The 27,260-nt window shown below is 34.8% G+C and overlaps 5 protein-coding genes across 6 annotated transcripts; 2 read left to right on the top strand and 3 right to left on the bottom strand.

Moving 5' to 3' along the window:
* The first annotated feature begins 1,775 nt into the window (after positions 1 to 1,775).
* On the top strand, positions 1,776 to 3,300 carry LOC101208308 (protein ENHANCED DISEASE RESISTANCE 2-like). Its single transcript, XM_004138644.3, has one exon. The coding sequence runs from the start codon at positions 1,849 to 1,851 to the stop codon at positions 2,752 to 2,754; it is 906 nt and encodes a 301-aa protein (XP_004138692.1). The 5' UTR covers positions 1,776 to 1,848; the 3' UTR covers positions 2,755 to 3,300.
* Positions 3,301 to 5,217: 1,917 nt separating this feature from the next.
* Positions 5,218 to 8,110, bottom strand: LOC101204281 (putative pentatricopeptide repeat-containing protein At3g25970). Its single transcript, XM_004138793.3, has 2 exons — positions 7,992 to 8,110; positions 5,218 to 7,713 (listed from the first exon to the last, which is right to left on the bottom strand). The coding sequence occupies exon 2, from the start codon at positions 7,694 to 7,696 to the stop codon at positions 5,582 to 5,584; it is 2,115 nt and encodes a 704-aa protein (XP_004138841.1). The 5' UTR covers positions 7,697 to 7,713; positions 7,992 to 8,110; the 3' UTR covers positions 5,218 to 5,581.
* A 364-nt stretch (positions 8,111 to 8,474) lies between these two features.
* On the bottom strand, positions 8,475 to 13,008 carry LOC101207822 (lariat debranching enzyme). 2 transcript variants are annotated; one of them, XM_011651549.2, is made up of 9 exons: positions 12,561 to 13,008; positions 12,327 to 12,484; positions 11,806 to 11,927; positions 11,129 to 11,322; positions 10,264 to 10,446; positions 10,023 to 10,141; positions 9,768 to 9,907; positions 9,388 to 9,507; positions 8,475 to 8,913 (listed from the first exon to the last, which is right to left on the bottom strand). In XM_011651549.2, the coding sequence occupies exons 1-9, from the start codon at positions 12,681 to 12,683 to the stop codon at positions 8,831 to 8,833; spliced, it is 1,242 nt and encodes a 413-aa protein (XP_011649851.1). In that variant the 5' UTR covers positions 12,684 to 13,008; the 3' UTR covers positions 8,475 to 8,830. The 2 variants fall into 2 exon arrangements, with proteins under 2 accessions (XP_011649851.1, XP_031737272.1); XM_031881412.1 differs by lacking the exon at positions 12,327 to 12,484.
* A 425-nt stretch (positions 13,009 to 13,433) lies between these two features.
* LOC101208787 (zinc finger CCCH domain-containing protein 22) lies at positions 13,434 to 17,007 on the bottom strand. The gene is made up of 4 exons (XM_004138645.3): positions 16,809 to 17,007; positions 16,321 to 16,635; positions 15,971 to 16,031; positions 13,434 to 14,896 (listed from the first exon to the last, which is right to left on the bottom strand). Exons 1-4 carry the CDS (start codon positions 16,932 to 16,934, stop codon positions 13,905 to 13,907), a joined length of 1,494 nt encoding a protein of 497 aa, XP_004138693.1. The 5' UTR covers positions 16,935 to 17,007; the 3' UTR covers positions 13,434 to 13,904.
* Positions 17,008 to 20,260: 3,253 nt separating this feature from the next.
* LOC101209030 (monogalactosyldiacylglycerol synthase, chloroplastic-like) lies at positions 20,261 to 24,529 on the top strand. Its single transcript, NM_001305770.1, is given in 8 exon segments — positions 20,261 to 21,084; positions 21,295 to 21,467; positions 21,643 to 21,804; positions 21,882 to 22,023; positions 22,441 to 22,665; positions 23,402 to 23,464; positions 23,532 to 23,606; positions 24,058 to 24,529. Coding segments are annotated over 8 exon segments (1,578 nt in total). The 5' UTR covers positions 20,261 to 20,577; the 3' UTR covers positions 24,289 to 24,529.
* Positions 24,530 to 27,260: the final 2,731 nt, after the last annotated feature.

The raw sequence follows: 27,260 nt of genomic DNA, 5'->3' as shown, positions 1-27,260 counted from the left end.
TTTTCCAACTCATAAAAGTGGACCATTATTGTCGTATCATCATTCTTTCTTTCTTTAACTCTATTTGTTTTCATTCTCCATTTTTCTTTCTATCTTCTTTTCTTTTCTTTTTCATTTACAACATTTTAAACCATATTTCATAATTTACCTTTCTTATTTAACTTTCCCAGTATGAAAAAATATGTTTTTTTTTTTCTTTTTCTTTTGTGATAGTTTTGCAAATATTAAAAAAACTAGTTGAAGCACTTGGTTTTCACATATCTATTTTTACTATATATATATATACACACCACAAAATTTGGTAATCATGCCACTCTCATTATTTGCAAAAATTTGGAATCTGTCTTTTAATTAAGTCATGGAGTGACTCCAATATAGATGATCTCAATGAAGAGTCAAATGTTGTATTTTTTTTTGTAAAGGATTCAAAAGGTTTAATTATCAACATTCATAAGTTGTATATATATATATATATTGTCATTAATCATTTACATGGCCTTAGAAGAAAATGGAGAAAGAAACCTACCCAGTTAAAGAACGGGTCTCCTCCTCAATAAGGAGAAAGATTTAAATTAAAAAAATCTTGTGTTATTGTCTATAAATCTCCTCAAACGTTATTGTTCTATTGACAAACTCATATGACCTATAAAATATGAAGGAGTTGATCAATATAATGAAAATCATCCATAATTATTGTCTTATTTATTATTCATAACTATTGTCTCAATCAACGATAATCTCATGAACTACTAATTTAACACCTCTAGATTTTTAATCTCTTTATTTAAAAGTTGAATAACCTCAAGAAAATTAGATTCCACTAATAAGGGGTAAAAAGGGCTAACATCAAGAAATCGATCTTGATTGCCTCTTGTTCAACCGCTTTGCATCTAATTAAATCAAACTATTATTTCTTTAATGATCTCGCCAAGTCCAACTAGACCTTAGATTAGTTGCATTATAAAAAAACAATGTTACTCATGACGTTAGTGAAGAAATCCAACGATGAATTGCCACAACTAAGAAAATTCATATACTCCCACACATATCACACCACGAAACCACTAAGTTTGCCTAACCATCAAGATCACAATGCTCACAAATTCAATTGAAAAGTGATTCATGCAAGACAACAACACTATTAATTACTTTCAACACCACACCTTAAAAAAATTTGATGATTTTCTATCTTTAAGATCTGAAAGATCAATCAAAATTTCAATATCTTCAAAGTTGGTAGATAGGATAGATCGTGTGAGTTCCCTTCCCATAATTAAAATCCACTAAAAAAAATACAAACCCGAACACAAATCATCTCCACGTGCTCGATAAGATTCTTCCCTACTTGTCATATTCTTAATCTAATAAATGTTTTGGGTACAAAATTATATTTCAAATTGACATGTAAAATTGTACCATAAATATAAGATGAGGAGTAAACAATAATTTGTGTGTACCAAAAAATAATGATGATAAATCAAATGATTTAAAATAAAGGAATGGATTGATTTTGAGATCAAGAGACTTAAATACACACGTGCATCGGAAAAAAGAAAGAGAGAAAGCGTGTCTCTCTTTTCTTATTTAATTTCATTGAATTATGATAAAGTCGGCAAAGGCCACGCATAAATAATGATGATTAAAAAAAAAACTATGCAATTAATTACGTTGAAAATAAGAATGGCAATGACGTAATTAAACTGAAAGCGGGGGTCATTTATTTATTCCCGTAGCCCTATTTGGACTTTTCACTACCAGCCCTCACTACCGGAGATAAAAAGGAGAGGAAGCACTCCATATTAGAGAGAGAGAGAGAGAAGGATTGTAAGAAGGGAAAGAAGAAAAGCCATGTGCCCCACGACGGTAAACCAAAATCACCGGACCTTGATAGGAGAACCGGCCGAAAGCTGTTCGGAACATGGAGAGTCCACTGCGACGGTGGATTGGATTTCGGAGACGATCGATGGTGGTTCCTTACGCCTTGTCGACCTGAACACAGGGATTAATGGTTGGGCCTCACCGCCTGGGGATCTCTTTTGTCTTCGTTCTAAGAACTACTTGACGAAAGGGAAGAAAGCGCCGTCTGGTGATTACTTACTTTCTCCTGTTGGTGTTGATTGGTTGAAATCTAGTACCAAGCTTGATAACGTTCTCGCTCGTCCTGATAATCGAGTTGCGCAAGCTTTGAGGAGAGCGCAAGCCCTAGGTAAGTCGATGAAGAGCTTCATTATTGCGGTTAACATTCAAGTCCCTGGGAAGGATCAGTATAGTGCCGTGTTTTACTTTGCTACTGAAGATCCAATTCCGTCTGGCTCGCTTCTTCATCGATTCATCAATGGCGATGATGCTTTCAGAAATCAACGGTTGAAATTGGTGAATCGGATCGTGAAAGGTCCATGGATTGTGAAGAAAGCGGTAGGAAATTACAGTGCGTGTTTGTTAGGGAAGGCATTGACGTGCAATTACCACAGAGGGCCTAACTATTTGGAAATTGACGTAGATATGGGAAGCTCAAAGTTAGCCAGTGCGATTTTGCATCTCGCGCTTGGTTGTGTCACTAATGTTACAGTAGATATGGGATTTCTGGTGGAGGGACAGACGGAGGAGGAGTTGCCAGAAAGACTGTTCGGCGCCGTCCGGATTTGCCAGATGGAGATGTCGTCGGCGACTGTCGTAGAGGCGCCGACATTGGCGCGTGGAGTATCATGTGCAAAGGTGAATCACCACAAACCTGGCGACGAAGACGATAACTGATTCGATTCAATTGGCGGTAAAATTTCCGAGTCTTGCTCAGTTCATGAGTAAAATTTCTTTCAGCCTTGAAATGATAGATTCGTAGATGGAAAATATAGAAGGTTACTAGCCGGATTCATGATTGTAGATAATAATTGGAAAATGCTCGAGATTATTTGCCTAATTGAAATTTCTCTGAAATTGAATCGAAATTATATCTTGCTTTCAAAATCACACACCACAGGTTTTTGTTCTACAATAGAGTTTGTTTGATTATAATTCTTAGACGGGCGGTGGAATAACGTTCCTCCATTAGAGTCTGTTTGCCAGACATTTGTATGATTACAAATGGCCTGTTTAAATGCCGTCTATGGTGGTGGGGACGGCGACGGAGACAGCAACGGCGGCGATTTTCCGTCGGTTGGCAGTTTCTGGAATGGGGTAGTTGAGGTGTATTGGAACGTTGAGTATGTTGTGGGCCTAACAACAGTGATATGGTCCATCTTTAAACATTTATCTGTAACTTTAGCATTGAATAAAGAATTTTAACCCTTTCTTCTTGGGATAGTTTTCGTTTCATGGCCTTTGCCATTCCATAAAGAATTTCAACTCTTTCTTCTTGGGTAATTTTGTTTTGTTTCTTTGTGGATGATCATGATGTTTTCTTGTTGAGTGTTAAAAATGTTAGCTTCTCAGTCCTTAATAGGGGAGTGATGTTCGTGTAGTAGTGCCTATTCATTAGGTTGAAATGTAATTAGGATTCCTAAAAAATGGGTGGAAAAGAGAGTTGGGTTAAAAATGTGAAAAGGAAACGAGTTTGGTATTAGAAATTAAAGCCAAAAAAACCTTCACTCCAAATGTGGGCTTTAGATTACATCCACATGACAGCCTCATTTTATTTGGGAGAATTTCCTCCACATATATTGAGTTAGAATTCATATGATTTATGGGTAACAAAGTTTTTGGAGCCAAGAACGGGGTGGAACTCATTCTCTAAAATCCCATAAGAGATTGAAAAACAAAACAAAAATATCTCCAAGTAAGTTAAATTTCTGTAACAAGTAGTAAAGATGTTTGAGACTAAGTTTGCTTATTAGGGGAATCAACTACATATCTTTTGGTTGTTAGTTCAATATGTTTTTCTTTTCAAGTTTATAGGATTTGTATTTGCCAATTGAATGTGATAAGATAGACTATTAGTTATATCCCTCATTAAAACCATGATTTATATGAATCTATATACTGAATGTAAAATATGAATGGTAGGCTGTAGTTCAAAGAAGTCTAGCTTGAAGGGAACAGTGTATATAAACTATTGATTGATTGGTAATGAATGTTTGGTTTATGAATGTGGGCTTTAAATGAAAAGTTTGGTTTGGTGTGTTACTGTCACAGAAGGACAAAAATTTATGATATCTTCTTTTGGGAAGATTCTCTTTTGGGAAGGTTACTACTAAATTAGAACACAATAATTCAATACTATATATATAGGTCGGGATCTTAAGCCTTCTTCAACTCTAACATTCAAGTTGATTTCAACCAAGGACGAACTTATCATAGATCTGGGTCCTTATGCCTTCGATTCTAATATTTTATTGTATTAGTATAAAATAAAGTTATGTTAATTATTGAAATGACTATCTTCAAGAATGCTCCACACAATTCTTCACTATATTAATTATATTGAGCATGAGAACACAATTAAATATGTATTTAATTTTAGGACTAAATTAGTAGTTTAGTCTTTAAACAAAATTTTGAATTTGTGTTTGATTGAGTAATCGGTCATTGGCTATTCTAAATCTCCGAATAAAAATTATGGATCCTTCGTGAAGTTCAATAATAAATGAAGCTTGGAGAATGGAACTAAAAACTTTCGAGTTAACACTTAATTAGTTAAGTAGTTTATCTATTAAATTGTGTTTGGATCGACAAATCAATACAATGTCATGATAAGCATAATACATACTGCAACGTTCTAAGTTTTCTTATGATTAATTATTAATATATGGGGTTATTTTTCAAGCAGCTTTTTCTTGTCTCAAATTGTTAAAGTCAAAAATGTATAGTTTAATGGATTTGTTTGTTGGTTTAGGTTTAGGTATATATCTTTAAAGCTGTTTGACTCTATACCCACGTTAATCTTTTCTTTTTTCTTTTTAAATAATAGTAATAACAACAATAAAGTTAAGATATAAAAGATCAATTAATTCGGTGGAATTTATGATATTTAATTATAAGAACAGAGAAGTTAAAATGCTTATGAAAATTACTATGCCCCATTTGACAGAAACTTAGAAATAAACAAATATAAATTTTGAAAGAGAAAAAAAAAAAAGGTAAAAATGAAATTATCACGTGTTTCTTTTATACTGAAAACTAAATCAGCTTTTGAAAACTATCGAAAAAAGTTGGAAGGTGTTTCATTTACTCTTAGAATTTCACTAAAACTAAAATTGTTTAAAAATATAAAAACAACAAACATAAATTTGAAAGGCAGAGTAAATCATTATCATATCAAATAAGTCTAAACAAATTGAATCACTTTCATCGGTTTGAGATTATACTTCTAAGTTAAAATAACACGGTATAGTTTCACAACATCTAAAACTATAAAGCATCAGTTAGTCAACTTCAATTTTGAAGTTGGCTTCCATTAATTTAATCAACTCAACATTTCAAAACGGTCAATTTTGTTGGCCAAATTCAACTTAAACCAACCCACTTTTACTTTTGAACTTCCATGGCCTCAAGAGAACGAAACTTGTGTTTGAAACACTGCTCCGCTCCCCTGTTAATCAAGATCAATTTGTTTGAATTCACTTTCTAAGTCCTTAATAAGGTCGAATTATGCATTTGCATAGCTTAATTCTTCCTGCTCCAGAAAACTCTTAAAACCATCAGCATCTTCCATTCTTGTGATTTCCTCCAAAAGTACTTCAAGCAAAAAGTAGATCTGTTGGCAACTGGGATGAGAATGATCTTGTGCAATGAAAGCATGTACATTGTTGTTAACTTCAATCCAACTCCAACCAGGGACTTTCTTAACTCCTCTTTCCTTCATTAGCCTTTTCACTTTGGCCTTCTCATCCCATCTCATTAAATTTCCATACATGTTTGAGAGAAGAACATAAGTGCAATGCTCTTCAGGCTCCATCTCTAGCAGATGGCCTGCAACCTGACAAGCTAACTCAATGTTGCCACAAGAGCGGCACGCGCCCAAGAATGTCTTCCACACGGTGGTGTCTGGTTTGAATGGCATTTCTTCAATCAAGGCCTTGGCTTCTTCAAGACGTCCAGAACGCCCGTATAGATCAACTGCACAAGCATAGTGCTCCATCCGTGGAGGAACGCCATAATCAGATTCCATACACCGCAGGAATTTGCAGCCTTGTTCTACTAAACCAATATGGCTACAGGCGGTCAGAACTGCAACGAAGGTTATGTGATCCATTTTCACCTTTTTTTCTTCCATTAGAAAGAAGAGGTCTAATGCAACATTGCACTGACCATGTTGAGCATAACCAAACATAAGTGCATTCCAAGTGATTGAAGAGTTCTTTGAAGCCTCTTCAAATGATCTTCTAGCATCTTCAATAATTCCACACTTGGAATACATGAAGATTAAAGAACTTGAAACAAACTCGTTGGACTCCAAACCGTATTTAAGTGCCAAGACATGAATCTGTTGTCCCAATTGAAATGTAGCCAAATCTGAACATGATCTGAGTACGGCAGAAAAGGAATAGTGATCAATGTCCATTGCTGCAGATCTCATATGCAGAAAAGACTTCACTGCATCTTCGCTCGACCCCGTTTGTGATAATCCAGTTAAGATTGAATTCCAAGACACACGGTCCTTAAACTCCAAGGATTCAAATATACATAGGGCTTCTTTCATTGAGCCATAGTCTGATTTAAGATACATAGAAATCAATGCATTTGAAATTGGCACCGACTGTTCAAATCCTCTCTTTATCACCAACCCATGTAAGGATCTACCATTATTGCTAATATTTTCGTTAAAACAAGCACTGATGATGCTTGTGTATGAATACAAGTCTGGTTCAAAACCATGTTCTTGCATGTCAATCAAGAGTTTAAAAGCAAGATCTTCCTGACTACGCAACAGGTAAGCAGCCAACAAGGAGTTCCATGTAACTAAATCCCGAATGCCTGCCGAACTATCGAAAATCCTTTTGGCATCATCAAGGGATCCACATTTTGAATAAGAAGTGATCAAGGCATTACACATTGTATTAACAAGTTCCAATCCATGTTTTATAATTTTTCCATGGAGTTGGCTTGTTAAGTTACAGAAGTCAGCATCATCAAGCAAAGGCAAAAGAGGAGCATATGTGCCATCATCAACCTTCTCACCTTCTTGCTCCATGCAATCTAACAACCAAAATGCGGTCTCACGGTCACCGGCTTGAGCATATCCATTAATCATTGCATTCCACGAAACAGTGTTGTGTTTTGATATACTTAAGAACGACAAATATGCATCCTCAAGTTTCTCACATTTTGCATACATATCTAAGAGAGCACTCCCTGCATATACATTTTCAGCATAACCCATCTTAATGATGATAGAATGTACTTGCTGACCCAAATGAAACATTCCAGCAAAAGCAATGCCTTTCAGCATGCTTCCAAAGGTATATCTATCCAGCTCAAAACCACAACTTCTCATGCACCTAAGAACATCCCATGAAGCCTCCAAGTTTCCACAGTTTATATGCCCCGCGATCATCGTATTCCATGATACAGAGTCTCTCATCGGCATTTCGTCGAACAGTACATCTGCAGATCGTAACTCTTTGCATTTCCAATACCCATTGAGGATATTGTTGCAAGTGTAAACGTCTGCAATGGTACCCAATTTGACGGCCAGAGAATGGTTTAACAAAAGATTGGCCAAAGCTCGAAATGATGTCCCAACTGCTGACAATGGCCTCATTCATGGGTAGCCAAACTCTGTATTCCAAAAGGCAAAGAAACAGAACGTAACTGAGTCAAACGGGGACGAATATGGTAACTAAACAGGATATGATAGCAGAAATGGAAACGGAACCAATCCTTCAATTCAAGAATTCTGAAGAACAAAATGATGAATCCAATTTTGACAAAAAGAATCAAAGAGTTCTTGGGATCGATGATGTAAAGCAATCGGACCAGCCCTTCTTCTCAACTGACAAAATTTATAATCGAAAAAATTATATGAAAGTAATAAAATTTGTGTATCAATTACTTACTCAACTAAACATTTCTCAAACTTCATTGACTAAAATATGTCTTTTAATTCGAATGTTAGGGATGAAATTTGAAAAGTAAAACACTTTTCTCTAAGAAATACAATATAAATACAAACACTTTAATTTGTGTTCAAAAAGTGTAAAATACATTCCTTTATACACATTTACTAATTTTTAAAAGTTTTTAAAATTAGACATTATTTTACTGTGAATTCCCTCTAGGAATCATTTTTCAAGGTTAAAAGTATAGAAAAATACTCCTAAATTTTGTTATTGCTTCAAAATTACTAACATTTTTGGAAAAGTTGAAACTACCTTGAAGATCTAAATATAACTTGAGGTTATAAGTTTGAATCATCCTACTTGACATCTCAAATAATAATAATAATAATACATCTTTATGAATCAAAGAGATCACATGCCTTAGAGCTTAGCAAATACAATCCAATTTAAAGATGTTAAAATTCTTGACAATGAAAATTCTCTAGAAAGCATGATACTTTTAAACAATCGGCCAAAAATTAGGATACATTCTGAAAAAAATGAAAGTTTCATCGAAGAGAAAGCAAATAAAAGGCTTTCCTAAAAGTTATCGTAGAACAGAAAATTTCATTTTCATTCTGTACATATCAGATCATCAATCTCTCTCTCTGGGTGAATAAAAAGTGTTCTAAGAAGAGTTTGGTAAAGAAAGGCTCAACCCCTTCGCGTTTATGTAAATGGGATATATATAATTAAGTGGGAAGAGAGAGCCCATTCTATACAATTTTAGCATAAAGTAAATGGTAAAATCTTAATTCACTGAGGAAGATTTTGGTGTCATTGCTCAGATTCAGGGTTTATGCGTCTTCAGGTTCGGCAGTTTCACCTTCCACATCATCTATATCATCAATTGGAATGTCTTCACTATCAAAGAACGAACCTACATCCATAAATATTACAGAAAACTTATCATTATGTGGGCTGGAACGAATTTTCTATTTGAAAATTGTGAATCTACAACATGTAATCCGATACAATACACCAAAATCCAAGGTCGCAATACTACGAGAAAATATTCAGTGAGACCACCACAATGTGGTTGATAGTCTTTTACCATTAGTACTTCAAATTTATGTCCAGTGGTTATCAAGGACATTAGTTTATGGAATCCACATCCACCCGTTAGGAAGGCACCGGATTAGATTAGTTTTTTTCAGTACTACAGGCCTTAGAGGAATTCAGAGAAGCAACTACATCCCATTAGAATGATACTCGAGTGTTCTTGGTTTCATTTACTTTGAACGACGACTAGATGGATCTATGATAAGTACATAAATCAATAGCAGAAGAAAACTACTCACTCTAAGAAGTTATCAAGCATCAAATGAACCAAGGGATAAGATAAATAATTTACCACTGACTGATGAAGGAATAGAACTCCCTGATGGCCCATCAGATTTTGTCATGTCATCAAGAAGATAAGGGAGTTCAAGAAACTTCAGCAAAGATTCAGTCTGGGGATTTCGAGGATATCCTGTGATAGACAACAAGTGATTCAATCAAGACATTGAAAACGAAATCCATTTTCCCTGGTAACTAGCAGAGTGAACTAGACAAAGAACACAAGATGCAAAGTTCTTTAGCTATTCATCATCTGGCAAAAAATTGGCAAGCAATTGAAACTTCTCAAACATGATCCCCAAAAACTATCTACCCCTATAAAGGGAAAGTAGACGTCCAAACTTTTCTACTGACACAGATAAAACTCAAATGAAATATATATATTCAAATTACCAGCAAGTGTACTGTTGGAGATAGATCTTGCTGGATCATAACAAGGAACTGTCTGAGCGAAATCAAAAGGTTTTGTTCCTCTTTCTTTTAATCTAGATTTGACCCATTGTCGACAATCTTCCATTTCTAGCTTAATATTTCTGATATTGCAAAATGGAGGTTACAACTCATACTGCAATTAGCCCACAAACAAGAAAAAAAATGTTGTATTGTCCAATCAGATCTTCAAAATATGTTCTTGTAAAGCATACTCACCCGTAATTTGCATTTTTTGCTGTTAAAGGGAAAATTTCATTGAACCTTTGTGTTATTGCTAACCATTCTTCATCATAATGTATCTCGTAAGGTCCAGGCTCTGATTCAATCTCAATAACCTAAAAAACCACGTGCCCACAGTTAAAGCTTTGAAATCACGAAGACCAAAAAGGGACCCTATGAATAACTATTAAGAAATTCAAATAATTTTTCATAAGAAATTCAAATAAAAATAAAGTACCTGTAAAAATTGGCGTCTAGGAAGACACTTGTCGAGAGCAAGAAATTTTGTCAAGGGGCCGCCTTCACCATGTTGAACAAGAGCAGCAAACTTACAGTGCAAATGGGCAGAAAACCAGTAAGGTGGTTTCAACTTCTCCAGCAACACAGCTGCAGCCTTACTCCCAAGACTTTTTTCCTGAATCTGGCATTTAAAGTTAGTACATGAGTTTACTGGTACTAAGGTCAAAATCAAACAGAAAATTTGAAATATTTTATCTGGTATCTGCTTAAATTCTACCAGAGACCATTCTACTGCTAATATGTTGGATCCTTCAACCTGTGAAGAAATATAAGTCTAATTCCTCGAGGATCTTTGAGATTTATACGTTCAATTTACTAATGCTTTCTAGGTCCAGTTTCATTGCTTCTGCTTTACAACAGATCTAGTTCTTACAATCTAGGTTTCAATTTTGAGATTTCAACAAGCTTTTATTAAATTTAATAGCACTTGCACAATCCTCTTCTAACATTCACTTTCACACTCTGCCAAGAACTAATCAAGTACATTACTAAAATACTCGTTGGTTTTTTTATGAGTAAATCTTAGTAGGTTGATGGAATTAAAGAGCGATGGATAGATGTAGCAGATATGATGCTTTTCACATCAACTGCAACAAGTTTAATCTGATGATGAAAAGTGGCAACATATAAATTCATGTCAGAGGTGGATACCCTCAACATGTTAGTAATAAAAATCTTACATTCAAGCCACAATTAAAGAAATTACATATATGCCAAATATCAAGTAGAAAATTACTAAGCAGTATGCACGCACGTTAAAAAGTGGTTTTGTAAAAAGGTGGTATCAAAATATTTTTAGTTACCTCCTTCTCAAAAAATGGTTTAAATCTAACAAGTTGCTTCCAGTTTCCATAATCAGTGATGCCAAGTGGCCAATCATGAGAAAGAAAAATGTCAATGGGTTCCTCAACTTGCATAAGCTTCTGAACATCATATTCACGAACATGGTAAATAGATCTTATAGTATTCTCATTATATGGAGGCCTCTCATGGTGACCTGCTCATTGCATGGGAAGAAGATTTTGTTGCATTTAGTTAAGCAGTTATTGCAGTAAAAGAACAGGCAACACAAAGATAGAAAAGTGCAACTGTACATATGAATGTCAACTTTTCTAAATAAGCTGAACATACTCCCAGTAGGCACAACTTCATATATTTTTAAAACTAATGAGTTAGTAAGCTACCCACCAATGGATTCACTTCCAAAACCTTTACCAATAAGACCGATTCCTCAAAAGCTAATAAAATGTGAGAGCCTCCTCAAAAGAACTCAGCGATAAAAGCCCCACACTAAAACAAACCTATCTATAGATGATGCAGCTATGCACTATTTAAGCAATTCTCACTCAAGGCCATTAATGCAGATGAAGAAAGGAACAAAAGAAAACCTTGACTGAATGCTATTGCTAATCAACTCAGATAACTACCTTACATTATTTTACGTCTATATAAAATAACTGATAGAAAGTTGTTCGCTCACCTAAATGATAATGGCGTTCATTATAGATCCCAGATAGCCCACCGATACGGATATTTCCAAACTTGACTACACCAGCAACGCCTAAGAAGTATATATTAGGCGCAGCCCAACCTCCATAGTACCTAAAATAAAAATCAGATCATATAACTGATGTGCCACAAGAAGGAAAAAACAATTAAATGCAAAGGAGGAAAAAAAAAAGACACGGGAACGATTGAAACTAAGGGCATGAAAATGATTTTGAAAAGAACTCATATTATTGTTCAACAGAACCAACGACCAACCATCCGTATACCTGGTAACTCTCCGGGATTACTTAGTAGCCAATTCACGAATACTCAAAGCACTCGAAAAGTTAAAAACTATACATCAAGTGGTAATCCACGACGACGATTCAATATATTTCATAATTTCAATTACCGCAAAATAAATTTATATCTCTAGACACCGATAACACAAACAACCGAAGAACTCGAGGAGACCCTTTAAGATATAACGCAAGCTAAGCTCAAGTAACTCACAATTCCCACAGATAATTAGAGGCTTCATGATTCCCACCAATGAAAATAGTAGGATAGGGAGCGACTTCAGCTCCAGAGTAATACTTCCAGAACGAGTTCATTGATCGATATTTGGGCGGCACATTTAAGCTCTTCAGATCGTTCTCATTCCTAACAGCCTAAATCGGGGGGTAGATACTTCAAAATAGGAAAAATAGACGGAAAAATAGGATGTAAGCAGGAGTGAAGAAGTACCTGAAAGTCGCCACAGCAGAGCAGAAGGTCGATTTTAATGTTTTGAGCTTGCTCCATGTATTGGAGAGTTCTGTAGACATTGTCGAGGTCACCGTGCATGCAACCTTCCACTGCAATCCTCATGATGCCGTTGCTTCTTCTTCGCCGTCTTCTCCTTCCGGCAAGAGACGATTCTGAATCTACCGTTGGAATTTAAGCAACGTTTAGAATTGGTGTGATGAATCAATTCATACCCAAAATTACTACGGGGATAAACCCTTCATTTTCTAAAACCCTTTGTCGAACATCGTGCTAACCTTGTATAAAATCCTACACCACTTCGATGTTGTATATTTTACTCTCTTTCTTTATGAACAGCATTCCACAAACAATTATGAACAAAATAAATATAAAAGATAGCACAACCAATTTTTAGACATCAATATGACAAATCAATAACCACATCAATTTTCATGAGAGTACTTTTCGAAACAAAACTGAAAATATATACTTTTTTTCGAAACTAAAATCCATGTAAAACCTATTCTAAAGTTCATGATATTTCAAATATAAAGAGAGTAAATACGAGCCTTTATTATGTGAATTAAACTCAAGTAGTTTAAGTCAAACTTCTAATTGTATGATCTAATATGTCCTACACAAACTACATATTAAAAAAAATCTAAATTAACAAATCTTTTACTACTTTTTGGGTTTGAGAGTCAAAGTTAAATTGAATTGATAATTATTGTATGAGAGAGTGATTAGGAGAATTGATGTGAATAACACGAAGTAAGAAATATAAATTAACACATATAACAAAATAAAAAAATAGCACAAACACGCTAATAAATCTTTTCAATTGTTGGTAAACCAGAACATTGGGATGTTGAATAACTTATTCATCCACCTCAATTATATATCAATTATATGTCCGTTGTCAAACGCCCCCAACTCCCTTTGAATATAAATTATAGGGTATCTCTTTGTCCCCCTCCATTGTGCTGCTCCCTAGGGTAAAGGTATGCATATCACAAAATCAACAAAAGTGACTATAACATGTTAAACTGCAAAAGAAATAAATAGGGTTGTTGTTCCTGTTTATATGACTCCACTCAATGGATTGTATCTGCCAAAAATACAATCCAAATAACATTATGATATTTCCACAAAATCATATTAGATGGGGGAGGGAGGTTGAATAATCTTATAGTTTGATCCCTAGATGAAAATACACCAATTGCCAGCCATCATGGAATACAAGTGACACGATTCGCCTCGCTAATTCACACTGTGGTGTTCGGTTTCAGAAGAATGAAATGAAACTTCTACAGGTGGAGCTATCATTATACAACGAGTCGGATCCTAAAATTTCAACCATCTTTTTTCCTTTTCTCTACTGTTAACTGCATTTGATGCAGACGCATGAGCCGCCTCAGCTTCGGCCAAAGCTTTCCGGGTCTCATTCAGCTTTCTTAAGGCAGCCTCGTAAACAACCTTCTCTTTCTTATTTCTATTCACCATTTCTTCAAGCTTCTCTATTCGTATGCGCAGGTCTTTCACCTCGTCATCATACGCAATTATGGTTCGTCTATCCACTTTCTTCCAATCTGCTGAACCTTTATCTTTCTGTTTCTTCACAGATCCGTCATTCAATGCTCTATTGTGCATTGCAAGGTGGTGGTTGATTAGGTTAAAGACATCGGGTCTCGACTCTTCTTCCTCTTTAGCTGCACGTGACGCTGCAGCAAACTTTTTCTCGCGTTTCCTCTTACCGCCTCTACTTCGTTTCTTACCATTATTTTCGTCATTAGTATTATTCTCCTTTTGTGACTCTAGAGCATGATCCAGAGATTGCTTTGCTGGAAGAACTTTGACCGGAATAGGATTTAGCATCCCCTGCCCAGATGCACCCAAACCCATCCCTTCACGATACCCCATATTAGCCATCATCTTGGAAGCAATCCCCCGGGTATGGTTTTCCCATTTAGCAAATATGGTGGTCTCAGTCTGGATGCCCTTCTGCTGGGTAGAGCTTTCGAGAAATCCCAAACCCTGCAAATCATCTTCTTCATAATCACTTGAGTCGGACTGTTCCAAGCTGGAATCACTTTCCTCTTCATCATTAATTAGAGCATACTCAGATAAAGCTATGTCCTCCGGTCCAAGCTTTTGAGAATATCCATCACCTTTGAAAACAACTTGTGCAACTTGAAGTGCATCATCCCAAGATTCAAGTTCAGCATGCCTCCAAATGTCATTCCTAGACGAGAGAGCCAAAATACTGGATCCTGCCATTGACTGGTTCCAAATTGTCGGCACGTAGCTCCTAAGAGAGGTTAAAGGGATATCAACTCCTGCGCATGAAGAACTCTCTCAGTCAGCTTATTGAGAATAACAGCACAGCTATTGTCTGTAGAGATATACATTATATTATTATACAGAAGAACAAAACCTAGCATTAGAAAAAGAATAAACGAACGTAAAAATATATCTTCCTCAAACTCTAAATTGCTTGATGAGCTTAATAGAGAATAGCAGCATAGCCATTGAATTTTATGGTATAGAAGGAAAAATATATAATTGAGAATAGCAGCCTGGCTGTTGCATTTTGTTTTCCATAGAAAGAAATGGATCATTCTCAGAAAAGGTGAACCAAAAACTGGGGTAAGTTCAATTATATAAAATGGAAACGTTAAAGCAACGTGAAGGGAATTCATGATCGTGGCATTATTGGAATAGAGATAAAATACCATCTTATGTTTTCATAAACCAGTCATAAAACGTATCATGCAAAGAATTTACACACAGAGACAGCTGAATTGAAGGGGTGTTCTAGATGTTTGATGTTCACAAACAACACCTACCTAATACATAATGCGGGCAATTGAATTTTCAAACAAACTAGAACGATAGAGAAATCCATGAAAGTCTCTTTGCTCTCTCTCATGAAATAGCTTAGTTCACAGTTCCTTGACAGTTTTTCTTCAGTGAAGTCTCCATTTTCTTTAGTTTTAGGATTGGGGACGGGTATCTAGTCCGCCACTACCTCGTGCATTCTTCTTTTAATAGAAACAAATCGGCTACTAATCTCAAGGGGAACAACAAATTATGAATTGTAAAAAATCTAAGATTTACTCCCATTATTCTGTTAGGAATGAAAACAATTAAAGATCCATGAACAAAAGAACCAAACAATACTGGAATATTTTTTTTCCACATGACTATTATGAAGGAAAACATTTTTAGTCCTGGACGGAAACAGGAAGTTCATCATTCGTCCTACAGATTCCTTTACTAAATAGTGTTAATAATTCATCCTAGCATCTCAAGATAGTATTGCTGGTGGGAACAACCACTGAAACAAGAGGAAGGCTTTTACTTCATGAGTTGTTGGATCTACATGGTCGACATGAAAGAATATGACATACCATGCGATAAACGGCAGTTAGTGCCAAACCGACATCTTTGCTGTAAGAAGAACTTGCACATCTGCACTTTGGTGGTGGTATGTAGTATTAGTATCGTGAAGTGAGAAAAACCATAGATTGCTCAAAAGTTTAGGGGAATCAAAACCCCAGTCACTATTAACACTTGATAATGGCAGCAAACTGTTCCTCGGACTATTAAAGGGAAGAAGCTTAGTCGAGTTTCCTCAAAAAATCAAAGACAACCACAACGATACAGAAGCAATACGCAGAACACAATACAAGTGAAATATAATAACAAATAATGCTAACAGTTCCGCAAAATCCGATATATAAAGTCCCAGAGTGCATACCAACATATTTTCAGTTGTGGGAGTGAGAAAAGAGATTTTCGCAGAATTAGAACCATCCAATCCAACAATTTCACCGTCATACCAACGTCCATCAGTGTACCGGAATCTACATTTCGATCCAACAAAGAAACTATGATCTTCAAGAGGTTCAGGTTTGATATCCGTAGCATCAAGAGGCTCCACCTTAACATCCTCCGCTGCGTTACTATCATGACCACGTAACACCGTATCTGCTTCTCGTAATAACCTAGAACGCTTAAGGTGAAGCAGCCCTTCCTCGGCATCTTTAATTGCTTGAACGAGCTCCTCGTGAACCTTGACATATCAAACAGATTATATTCAGAAAAATCAACAGGCAGAGGTCTCCAAAACTTCTAAAATAAAAAAATCGAATTCATTGATAAACAAAAACCCGGTTCACGCATTCCTCGGAAGAACTTTCTCCAAAACACAAAAGGAAATTCATTTGGCCGGAGAAAATAATGTACCTCGAGAAGCTCCGAATTGGACGGGTCGGAGGCTAGGGCATCTTGTAAGGCGGCGAGAGACTCTTTCTGCTCGTACAATTGAACCTCCAGCTGGTGCTCTAGAGCTCTCTCTTCGTCGCTCGCCATTGCCCCCTATCCTGAGATTGTATGATCTTCTATGTGAGTGACGGAGATGAAGAAACCGGCGTTATAGGAAAAATCGCACTGTCATGGTTCGAACCTGCGCTCGATTCATTGCGCTTGATTGAATCAACCTCGTTTCTGGATCGTGTTGGGCCGCTTACTATCAAAGCCCAATGCTACGCGGCCCAATGTAGCTGTTCAAAAAATCAAACCGAATCACAAATCGAATGTGTGCAGTTCGACGGCGTTTCATGTTTAGTTTAAATTGAAACTACTTCTTTACGATTTAGTTGGGTGATATTAACTCAATTCTAAAATCGAAGCAAACATTAAGAGAATAAACTATTATGTAGAAAGCTAAACGACTATGTAAGAGGTTGTAGGCACAGACATCTATAATATGAGGTAATTTAAAACTGAATCGAAGTTTTTGCATTTTACACTTCAGCAAGGTTTCATTTTCAAATCGAATCGAACCAAACTGTGAACACCTATAGTCCAATGTACTATTTATTTATTAGAATTATTGTTAACTTTAACCAGGACAAATATAGCAACGATCAAACTCTAAACCATATTTATCAACTTACACATATACATACATGTCATAGAAAAATATTTTAATCAACTAAGATATCTAGTTGGTTGATGTTAAATAGTATTTTACTGATATATTATTACATTGTTCATATATGTCAATGTACATCTTGTTATATAAAAACTTTCAACAAAATGCACCATTCACCTTCCCTATTTGAAGTTTACATTTATTAAATTCATAAAATTTCAAAATATGTATAAATGAATTTAAAACAGTGATAATTTTTAAGTTCAAATTAACATATTGTTAACTTCTGAACATTTGTTTCATTATTTTCTAACTAATTAAACATTTCAATGCTCAACTAAATTTCTTTAAAAAAAAAAAAAAAAACCTCTCTAATTTTATAAAAATGATATGATTTTGTAAACAGTGGAAGAAAGCAATTTACAAACTATAGAAATAAGAAGACTATTATTTATGAATAAAAAGGTGTTCAAAGCCTCTAACTATGCATGTTAAGTGTTAACAGGTTCAAGAGGAACAAAATAACATGTTTTAACAGTGTTATAGTTGCAATTTGTTCACAAAGAAGAAAAAAAGGTCAATCTTGCAATTACAACAATAGCCATTAAGGAAGATTAGACCACTCAAGACGTTAATATTTTAACTTTCCTATATTTTGAAAGTTGACCATTTGCCTTTGGTTAGATCATTATTTTGAAAATTTGAAAGTTTAAAATTACTTCTTAGCCCTTACATTTTAGTCATCCATTTGTTTTAAACAAACACCATAAATCAGAATCCCATACAATTCTTACTATTTAGGCTACTTTATAAATTTTTATTATTATTGTTTTGATTCAGTCATAAACCTTGATTATATCATACATGTTTAATATTCAAATTTGATGTTAAATCAATTTCAAATCTGCTTTAAAACTTTATTTTCCTTTAACTACAATTGTATCAACCTATTTAAAAACCGTCAAATATTTAATTTATTTGTAATTGAGATTCTTATTAAGATTGTGTTCATTTTAATGACGGATGAGTGAATGCATGAACTTAAGTTAAAAAAAAAATTGAAGGGTCACCTCAGTGGGCAATCAGGTTTTGGACGGTGAGATTTGAAGGGTATCATATGAAAGATTCATATGTACCACATGGGCTGCACATTTTTCCTATTTCAACATTACTTGAAATTAAGCAAATCACGTGCATTTTTTTCTCCTCTCATTCGCCAAACTTTCCACAATCCCATCAAATTACTTTTCCTCTTTGAACATATATTTTTTTTTATAGTAATTTGGTTTTAGAAAAATTAAAAAAATAATATCACTTCTAAATTTACTTAAAAATATATAAAAAAAATTTATTGGTATGAAAATTACGATTTCAAATATTTTAAATAATTAACTAAGTGTTTCGAAAAGATTTTGTGTAATCATATTAAAATAATAATAAAAAAACATACTACGATAATTAATCACTTAGTTGATAACCAGAGTCATATTAAAGTTAACATATGATTAAAATAGGTTAAGAACGAAAATAGTAACAATAGCAATAACTCTCATCTTCATATTTAAAAATAAACATTTTTAAATATATCAAAACATAACTAAAGAAAATTATTATTGTATTGGAAACTTAATTAAAAATATTATATTTGTGTTTTATAATTGGTGCAGTAATTTTAGTGTTTATTAACGTACTAACTAAAATTTTGGAGATAAAAAACAATCGTAAATTTAGAAAATAGAAAACCTTTTTTCCCTATAATCTAAAGTTAGTAAGAATTAAATATATGGAATGTAAATGGGAACAAGTTAGGCCAATAAAATGAGGGTAGTCATCAATGTTCATTAAAATCCCAACGCATAAAAACGTGGGAATTGGGATTATGGACTTTTAACTTTCATCTTCAATCATTTTCTTATTCTTATTCTTCTTTGGTGGTAGGGTGTGAAATTAATATTTTAATTTTGTATCTAAAAGATTTTTATCGAAAAGATTATTAAAAACAAGGTTAAAAATATTTTCATAATTTCATAATCTATCCGTTTATTTTGTTTATATTTGAAAAGACTCATTTTTATCGCTTACTGAATGAAAGTTTTGTTCTTTTACCATATTTTCACAACACGCTTTCAAACATATACTATTTCTTATTTCCTTTTTAAACACATTATAGTTTTCATCACATTCGTTTTAAGTAAGTTTTTAATATCAAGTTAAAGTTTTAAAAGTTGAACAAACTAGTTTAAAAATTGAGTTGTTTTTAAGTATATTATGATGAGTACAAATATTAGTGAAAGATACCTTATAGATGTCGATAAATTGATAAAGAGTTTAGACTATATTTGTAAATATTTTCTAATCGTTTTTTAAATTTAAAACATTCAAATTGAAAGTCATTATATACAAAGTTAAATGGCAAAAGAGAAAAACAACTTTTTTTCTTTTTCTTTTTATTTTTTACTAATGGTTTCCGGTTGAATTCAAAACGTTGTTTATGTTCTTTATAGACGAATAGATTTTAGAAAGAGAGAAAAAAAAAAGTGAAAACTTGGATAAATTTGACTGTCGGGTAAAATGGGGTATTTGGAGAAATCAAGAACACGCCCAAAAAGTAATTTAATTTCGTTGATTTTCCAAAGAGAATTGGCGATGGCCGGTGGACTTGGAGATGACTAGTGTAAATCCATTACAGTTGGGAGGGTCCTATCCCTATCCGATGGTGTTTAGGTATCAATTTCCATTTCCAATGGAATATACGGTTGAATTTTGGGCTATGGAGCTGTGAAAAACTAAGCGACATTTTGACGCGGAGCTGGAAAGGAATAAAAGGACACATCCTCAAGCGCCATATTTCATTCACTACATCCTCTCCTTGTGGCTGTGGAAGAACCAGTTTCAGAAGCCAGAAGGTCCCTCTCATTCAACTTCAACATCTCTCTTTTTCGTTTCTCCATTCTAATTCAATCAACTTCAACGACCCTCTTTCTTTCTTGTTTATTTGTGTGGAATCGTCCCATTTTTGGTTTTGTAGAACACCCATTTCGTTGATCTCCATGTATCTTACTTAGCTGCAAAAGAAACATGCGTAATCCATCGACTGTAGTTCAAGAAAATGGTTCTGTTTCCGATTTCATTTCTCAACTGGGTTATTTTGCGTTTAGTTCAAGGTTTCTTAACTTGAATTCAGAAGGGTGTTCTGGTTCGTCGTCACACTCTCTTTATTTGAACGGGTTTGAAAATTATCGTTGTGTAAAAAGGCCACCCAGGTCTGGTGCTTCGTTGAGCTTGAGTTCAAGAGGTAGCTCGAGCTTAAGGAGATTTGTGAACGAGTTCAATAATGTTATAAAGTTTCATTGTCACAAACCCCCTCTTGGGTTTGCTTCGTTAGGTGGTGTTTCAGATGAAACCAATGGGATTAGAGACGATGGATTTGGTGTTTCGCAAGATGGGGCACTGCCATTGAATAAAATCGAGGCTGAGAACCCCAAACGGGTTCTTATTTTAATGAGTGACACTGGTGGAGGTCATCGGGCTTCTGCTGAGGCAATCAAGGCAGCCTTTAATGAAGAATTTGGGAACAATTATCAGGTTAGTTTTGCTGGGTTGATGGTTAGAAGTCAAATTTTTACTAAACGAATTAACGTACCTGAAATGCTCGTTTAGAATTTCATACCTGTGACATTCAATTTCTCACTGATCCATTGGAGGTTTAAGAAAAGTATACTATGTATTTGGTTTTTGTGGATCTGTGATAGTGTTGACATTACTTTATTTGTAATATAATATGAATGATTGCAGGTGTTTATAACTGATTTGTGGACGGACCACACTCCTTGGCCTTTCAATCAATTACCAAGAAGCTACAACTTCTTGGTGAAACATGGCACATTGTGGAAGATGACTTACTATGTGACTGCTCCAAAAGTGATTCATCAGTCAAATTTTGCTGCAACTTCAACATTCATAGCTCGGTGAGTTTTTCTTTCACTATCACTGGTAGTTGCCTTAAGATTCCCTTATGATCGTCTGAAGAGCTTAAAGATAGAAAGACTGCTCAATTTTCTGACTATTTTCCTTGATTGGCATTTTGATTCTATTGAGTTGTTTCATTTCATGATATTTTTCTAATTCATCATCATCTACCAGAGAAGTAGCAAAAGGACTGATGAAATATAGGCCAGATATTATTATCAGTGTTCATCCTCTGATGCAGCATGTTCCCATTCGTATTTTGAGGTCGAAGGGCCTCTTGAATAAGATTGTTTTCACCACAGTAGTCACAGATTTGAGCACCTGCCACCCAACATGGTTTGTCATTCTTTTTTGTTATGTATGTTGACTGTTTATTCACAGCATAGTTTTCACTATCTTAATATTTTGTTCAGGTTTCACAAGCTTGTTACAAGATGCTACTGCCCATCTACGGAGGTAGCAAAGAGGGCTTTGAAAGCTGGACTCCAGCCTTCCAAACTAAAGGTTTTTGGCCTTCCTGTGCGGCCTTCCTTTGTTAAGCCTATTCGTCCGAAGGTAGACTACTGATTCGAGAATTGTTTGTTTGCATTTGATACGACTCAGTATTATCCGTCCCGTTTGCATTTGATACCCCACTCTGTCTTACCTTGTGAATTGTTTTTGATCGATGATGCTGCTTTTCTTTTTTTCTTTTTTTCTTTTTCTTTTTTTCTTTTTCTTTTGTACCATAACTTCCATAAAGATTTCAGAACTGCACACTAGATGTTTAACTCTTTAGATCCTCAAGGTTGCAGAATAGGAACCTTGTATATTTTTCTGCAAACCCAAGTGGACAATGGAAATTTGCAATAACTTTTTTACTTGGGAAACATTTCATTCACTGTAACTTAAAATCATTTATGTTATTTAATGTTGAACAGAATTCTGGTCTAAATTTTGAATTAAAGCTCACTTCGTTTTCAATGACCACAGATTGAGTTAAGAAAAGAATTGGGCATGGATGAAAATCTTCCTGCCGTGTTGCTTATGGGAGGGGGGGAAGGCATGGGTCCCATTGAGGCTACTGCAAAGGCGCTAAGTAAGGCATTGTATGATGAAAATCATGGAGAGCCAATAGGCCAAGTTCTTGTGATCTGTGGCCACAACAAAAAACTAGCTGGCAGGTTGCGTTCAATTGATTGGAAGGTTCCTGTCCAGGTATTCATCAGTCTAAAATCCTCATTTATGCTTGGATCGCAATTTTGACTTCTGCCTGTTATCAAGTCTGCCTGTTATCAACTCTGCCTGTTATCAAGTCTGCATATCAATGTCAAGTCTGCATATGTTTCCAGCAAATGCTTAAAATATGAAACAATAGAAGCTACGGATTCATCGATTGAATCCATAATACTCACTCAACTTCTATGTGAGTTTGACCCACTTTTTGACTTTGGTTGCTTTTGACTTCCTTTAAGCCATTGAGGATCTTACTTCAAAGGATTGGTAGAACATGGGAATTTGAACTCATGCATTAGGTTACACATATACTATCCTACTTTCAATGACCTAAAAGGCGATGGTCTTTTACTTGAATAAAAAGGCCCTTTTATATATTACATTAACCATTAAGTCTGGTAACCCTGAAAAGAGAACTTAGCTACTTTACAGGAGCTGATTTTGATTATTTCTTCTATGGTTAGTGAAGTGTTGATGAGCTAGAAAATGGATGCGCTAATGCTCCAATATGGGGATATCTAAACTTTGATTGGCCAAAGTCAGCTGCGTGTTATATGCTTTATCATTTTTGGTGCAGACAAATTTTAAAAAACTGTCATTGGTAGTTTCAAGGATAGATGAACACTATAGTTACTACTACCTAGATGCTTGGTCAGAGGGGCATCCATGCCTAAATTGGTGGACATTCCATTACACAAAATTCTCTCTAATGTTGTAGGTGAAGGGGTTTGTCACAAAAATGGAGGAATGCATGGGAGCTTGTGATTGCATTATAACAAAGGTAATTTCTGAATGGATTTTATTTTCACGGTGAATGTGGCTATCAACTAACGGATTTACCACTGCAGGCGGGCCCTGGAACGATTGCTGAAGCCATGATAAGAGGTCTTCCTATAATTCTGAATGACTACATTGCTGGACAGGTCATTTTCTTATTGAATTCTTGAAAGTTCTGTACATTGGCAGGTCATTCGTAACTGCATGGCTTTTTAATTTTCCTTATTTATCCTGTGAAATTTTCCATTATTCTAGTTAGCTTATATTATAAGCTCCTATTCTGAGGATTTGGATAGCTCAATTAATTTTTCTTGGTTTTGGAGTCCAAATTTCTTTCATGTGGAGGCAAAGTCAATGCAAACATTTCTTGTGACTTTGAGTTTATCGTACAATGAAAGAAATGTTTCCTGGTCTAGTTTAGATTAATATTCTACAAGTTTAAATTAATGAATTGTGATTTGGTTGCTCCATTCATTACATTGGTCACACACATCATAGTTGCTATAGCACTAGATGAAGTTGTCAAAGAGTCCAGGTTACTTTTCCCATCACAGTCAGTGTCACATTCGTTACCGAATTACTACTTTCTGCTTTCAGGAAGCTGGAAATGTGCCATATGTCGTCGAAAACGGATGTGGGAAGTTTTCAAAATCTCCTAAAGAGATAGCGAACATTGTAGCAAAATGGTTTGGGCCAAAAGCAGATGAGTTGCTGATCATGTCACAGAATGCCTTGAGGCTTGCTAGACCTGATGCTGTATTTAAGATTGTTCATGATCTCCATGAGCTTGTTAAACAAAGAAGTTTTGTACCACAATATTCCGGCTGATGCAAGCATCCTTGGAACTATGGGAGCCTTCTTCTAGTTAGGATTCATTGTACTATCATTCAGAACAACAAAGGAAATCGTGTGCCTACTGAATGAAATGCTTTACGGTGTTAGTTTTGTTGCAAAATCATAATTTGTGAGAGGAATAGATTAGATTTAGCATTGCTTAAGAAGCATTTTGTTCACACCAATTCTTCAGAATTGATATTCAAAATTGAAATTTGTCTGTCTTCCTTGCAAATGATTTTTGCAGACGCAAGATACTTGCTTCAATCTGATGGGTTTTTTTTCTTCTTATTATTCTTAATTTTATTTGTTGCTTTTAACCATTTCAGAATTAAACTTTTGATCTCCTCTATTTATTGAACGATACGTAGTCTCTGTACTTTTAGCTATAAAAAAAAGTACCACTTTCCATCTCTCGTGGTGTTCTTGTTGTGTGTTTAGATGGTTGGAAGTGGTTATATGGGGGATCAATGTGCTTTTTTCTCATTTACATATTACAGAAATTCTCTATAAAGATCACAAACACATAATTGTTAAACTAAACACGTTTAATTATTTAGTTTATATGATTATTTAACAGTAAGGCAGTAAATGTTGATTCGCTTTTATTTTAATCATACTTGCACGATCTTATCAATATCCCTTCTCATTCATATGGATGTTGTTCTTGTCCATTCTTGAGAGTCACGTGTATACTTATGTTTTAGTTTGTTTTGAACCAAATCATACTGACAAAGTTTCTTTTATTTGTAACGCTCCAACCCAGAATCTAGATCAAGACTCCAAAACAAAATACCAACTGGAGACGAATTTAAAGCATAAAGATCAAATTTCACAAAATACCAACTGGAGACGAATTTAAAGTATAAAGATCAAATTTCACAAAATACCAACTAGACGAATTTGAAGTATAAAGATCAAATTTCGCACTTGGACTAAAATAAAATAATACTCTATGGAATATAAAGATGAAATTACTAGACAATTTTTGTTGGCAGTCAGAAATAACAACTGAAATTTTTTCATAATGACGTGAATAACACATTTTTTGTGTTTAATTTTAAAGGTTATTTTCAAATATAGTAAAATAAAACAAGATATTTATAAAATATAAGAGTGGATCAAAATAGACTACTATATGCATCTACATCGTATCTCTATTCATCTTTAGTATGTTGTGACATTTTACTTTTTCTTTTTAAGTTTTGTGATTTAAAATACTTTATTCAGGGTTATAAAGTCAAATTATTCCAAACGGACACTTCCACAATCCTTTGCTTTTTCTCCCCATTCGATTGAGGATGAATATGAAAAGTGGTTGAATTCACCATTTCAACTGAAGCTACCGTTCCTCATTCTGATCAATTTCCCCCGGAGCCAATGGAGCTTTACACCTCGATGACTGATGCCCTACAATGGCACCGACCCATCATATCCCATACCCCATATTCACCAATAAGAATGCGAGCAGAGCTATGCCAAAATGAGCAAGAACGAGGCGGTCATCACCTTTGAGAAAGAAATCGGTGTTCTCAGTGAGCGAGAGAACAAAGTTCAAGCCAAGTACCCTAGTGTTAAAAAAATTTAAAATAGAAATTTACTTTTTTTAATATATGTGTGTCGAACATTGATCGAAATGGGACACTTCATCAAGGGAAGGAGTGAGTGTTGTTTACAATAGTTCGCGAGTATGTATTTGATGAAAACGGTACACAATACAAATGTAAAAGGGTAAAAACTATAATAAATAGTAAATAATAGTGTTTTTATTGTACTAATAGGTTGTTATCATAGTCTTCAATGACTATAGTCCCAAATGCCTCAAGTATTCTTCTTTGCTCAAATGACTACAAATTTGTTTGTGCATTGTTGAAGAAGGGTCTTTCAATTAGCATATGTTTACTTATAGTTAGAGTGAAGAGGAGCATCACCCTTTACTTTGTTGAACTTGAAAAAGAAATTCTGTTATAAAATTATGGTTCTCTCAATAACCATTTCATTTTTTGTTTCTGATTTTTACCTTCGTTTGGGTATACGTTTATAGAAACTATGTACAGTTTGTGAATACCAAAACACGTAGTTTTTAAATAACTTGTATTTTCAGAATTTTGTTAAAAATTTAAAGATATAGGTTTGAAGAAACGAAAAATGATGAAAAGTTCAAGTATATGAATGAATTAACGAGGAAAATTTATTGTATTAACAACAATTTTTTTAAAAAAAAGGCTATCTTGTAACATGAACGTCATTATCATTTCAGAATACAATATCTCTAGATAGTTCTATCTAACCATGGTAGAACAGAGTCATTCAGAATTTGAAATCCAGAATCATACAGAAACCAACAACAGCTGTGGCGATATCAAACGAAAACAGTGACAGTCTGTGGCGCAAAATAGAAAAAAACAACTACAATGACAGCACCAGACTGATTTTACTGACCTTGAATTGAGAATAAGAAAGAAAAGGTGAATACGAAATGGCATATGCGCTTCAACTTTACTTTTTCCCCCCTCTTTTTACCGGTGCACTATTTGATCTCGCAATTTTTCGTTTCCGTGTCATAGCAAACTCTCCAAATTTATGGCCAACCCTTTCTTCAGTGATCTTACAACGAATAAAATTTTTTCCATTGTAGACTCGTACGGTGCTACCAACGAATTCCGGCAGAATCATAGATCCACGTGACCAAATTTTCTTGTTCATAAGTGGTTCTACATTCTTCTTCATTTTCGACAGGAATGCATCAACAAAACCGCCCTTCCATATAGATCGTGGCGACATGAACGAAGAGAAAGATTACACCGTGGAGAATGAAGATCAGAGGTTTGTGAAAGGCAGAGACGTGAGAGTTGAGGAAGAAGTTGAAAGAATTGTGGAAGCTAGGGTTTCCTTTTTTCTTTTCTTTTCTTTTTTTTAGTTAAAACATTGGGCTTATGTTGTTGGACTTTGCAAGATTGATTGGG

The sequence above is a fragment of the Cucumis sativus genome, chromosome 2 (genome assembly GCF_000004075.3).
Source record: "Cucumis sativus cultivar 9930 chromosome 2, Cucumber_9930_V3, whole genome shotgun sequence".
Lineage (NCBI taxonomy): Eukaryota > Viridiplantae > Streptophyta > Magnoliopsida > Cucurbitales > Cucurbitaceae > Cucumis > Cucumis sativus.
Note: the sequence above shows the minus strand (reverse complement) of the source record. Positions and strands in the feature narration are given on the sequence as shown.

Bases quoted from the DNA above. Each gene is read 5' to 3' on its own strand.
- LOC101208308 (XM_004138644.3), top strand. From the start codon at position 1,849: ATGTGCCCCACGACGGTAAACCAAAATCACCGGACCTTGATAGGAGAA.
- LOC101204281 (XM_004138793.3), bottom strand. From the start codon at position 7,696: ATGAGGCCATTGTCAGCAGTTGGGACATCATTTCGAGCTTTGGCCAAT.
- LOC101207822 (XM_011651549.2), bottom strand. From the start codon at position 12,683: ATGAGGATTGCAGTGGAAGGTTGCATGCACGGTGACCTCGACAATGTC. The intron at 11,323-11,805 runs GTGAGCGAACAA...TGCAATGAGCAG, and splicing joins TGAACGCCATTATCATTTAG to GTCACCATGAGAGGCCTCCA. The intron at 10,142-10,263 runs GTACTTTATTTT...GTGGTTTTTTAG, and splicing joins CTAGACGCCAATTTTTACAG to GTTATTGAGATTGAATCAGA.
- LOC101208787 (XM_004138645.3), bottom strand. From the start codon at position 16,934: ATGGCGAGCGACGAAGAGAGAGCTCTAGAGCACCAGCTGGAGGTTCAA. The intron at 16,636-16,808 runs GTACATTATTTT...TGATATGTCAAG, and splicing joins CCAATTCGGAGCTTCTCGAG to GTTCACGAGGAGCTCGTTCA. The intron at 14,897-15,970 runs GTATGTCATATT...CTTCATGCGCAG, and splicing joins TAACTGCCGTTTATCGCATG to GAGTTGATATCCCTTTAACC.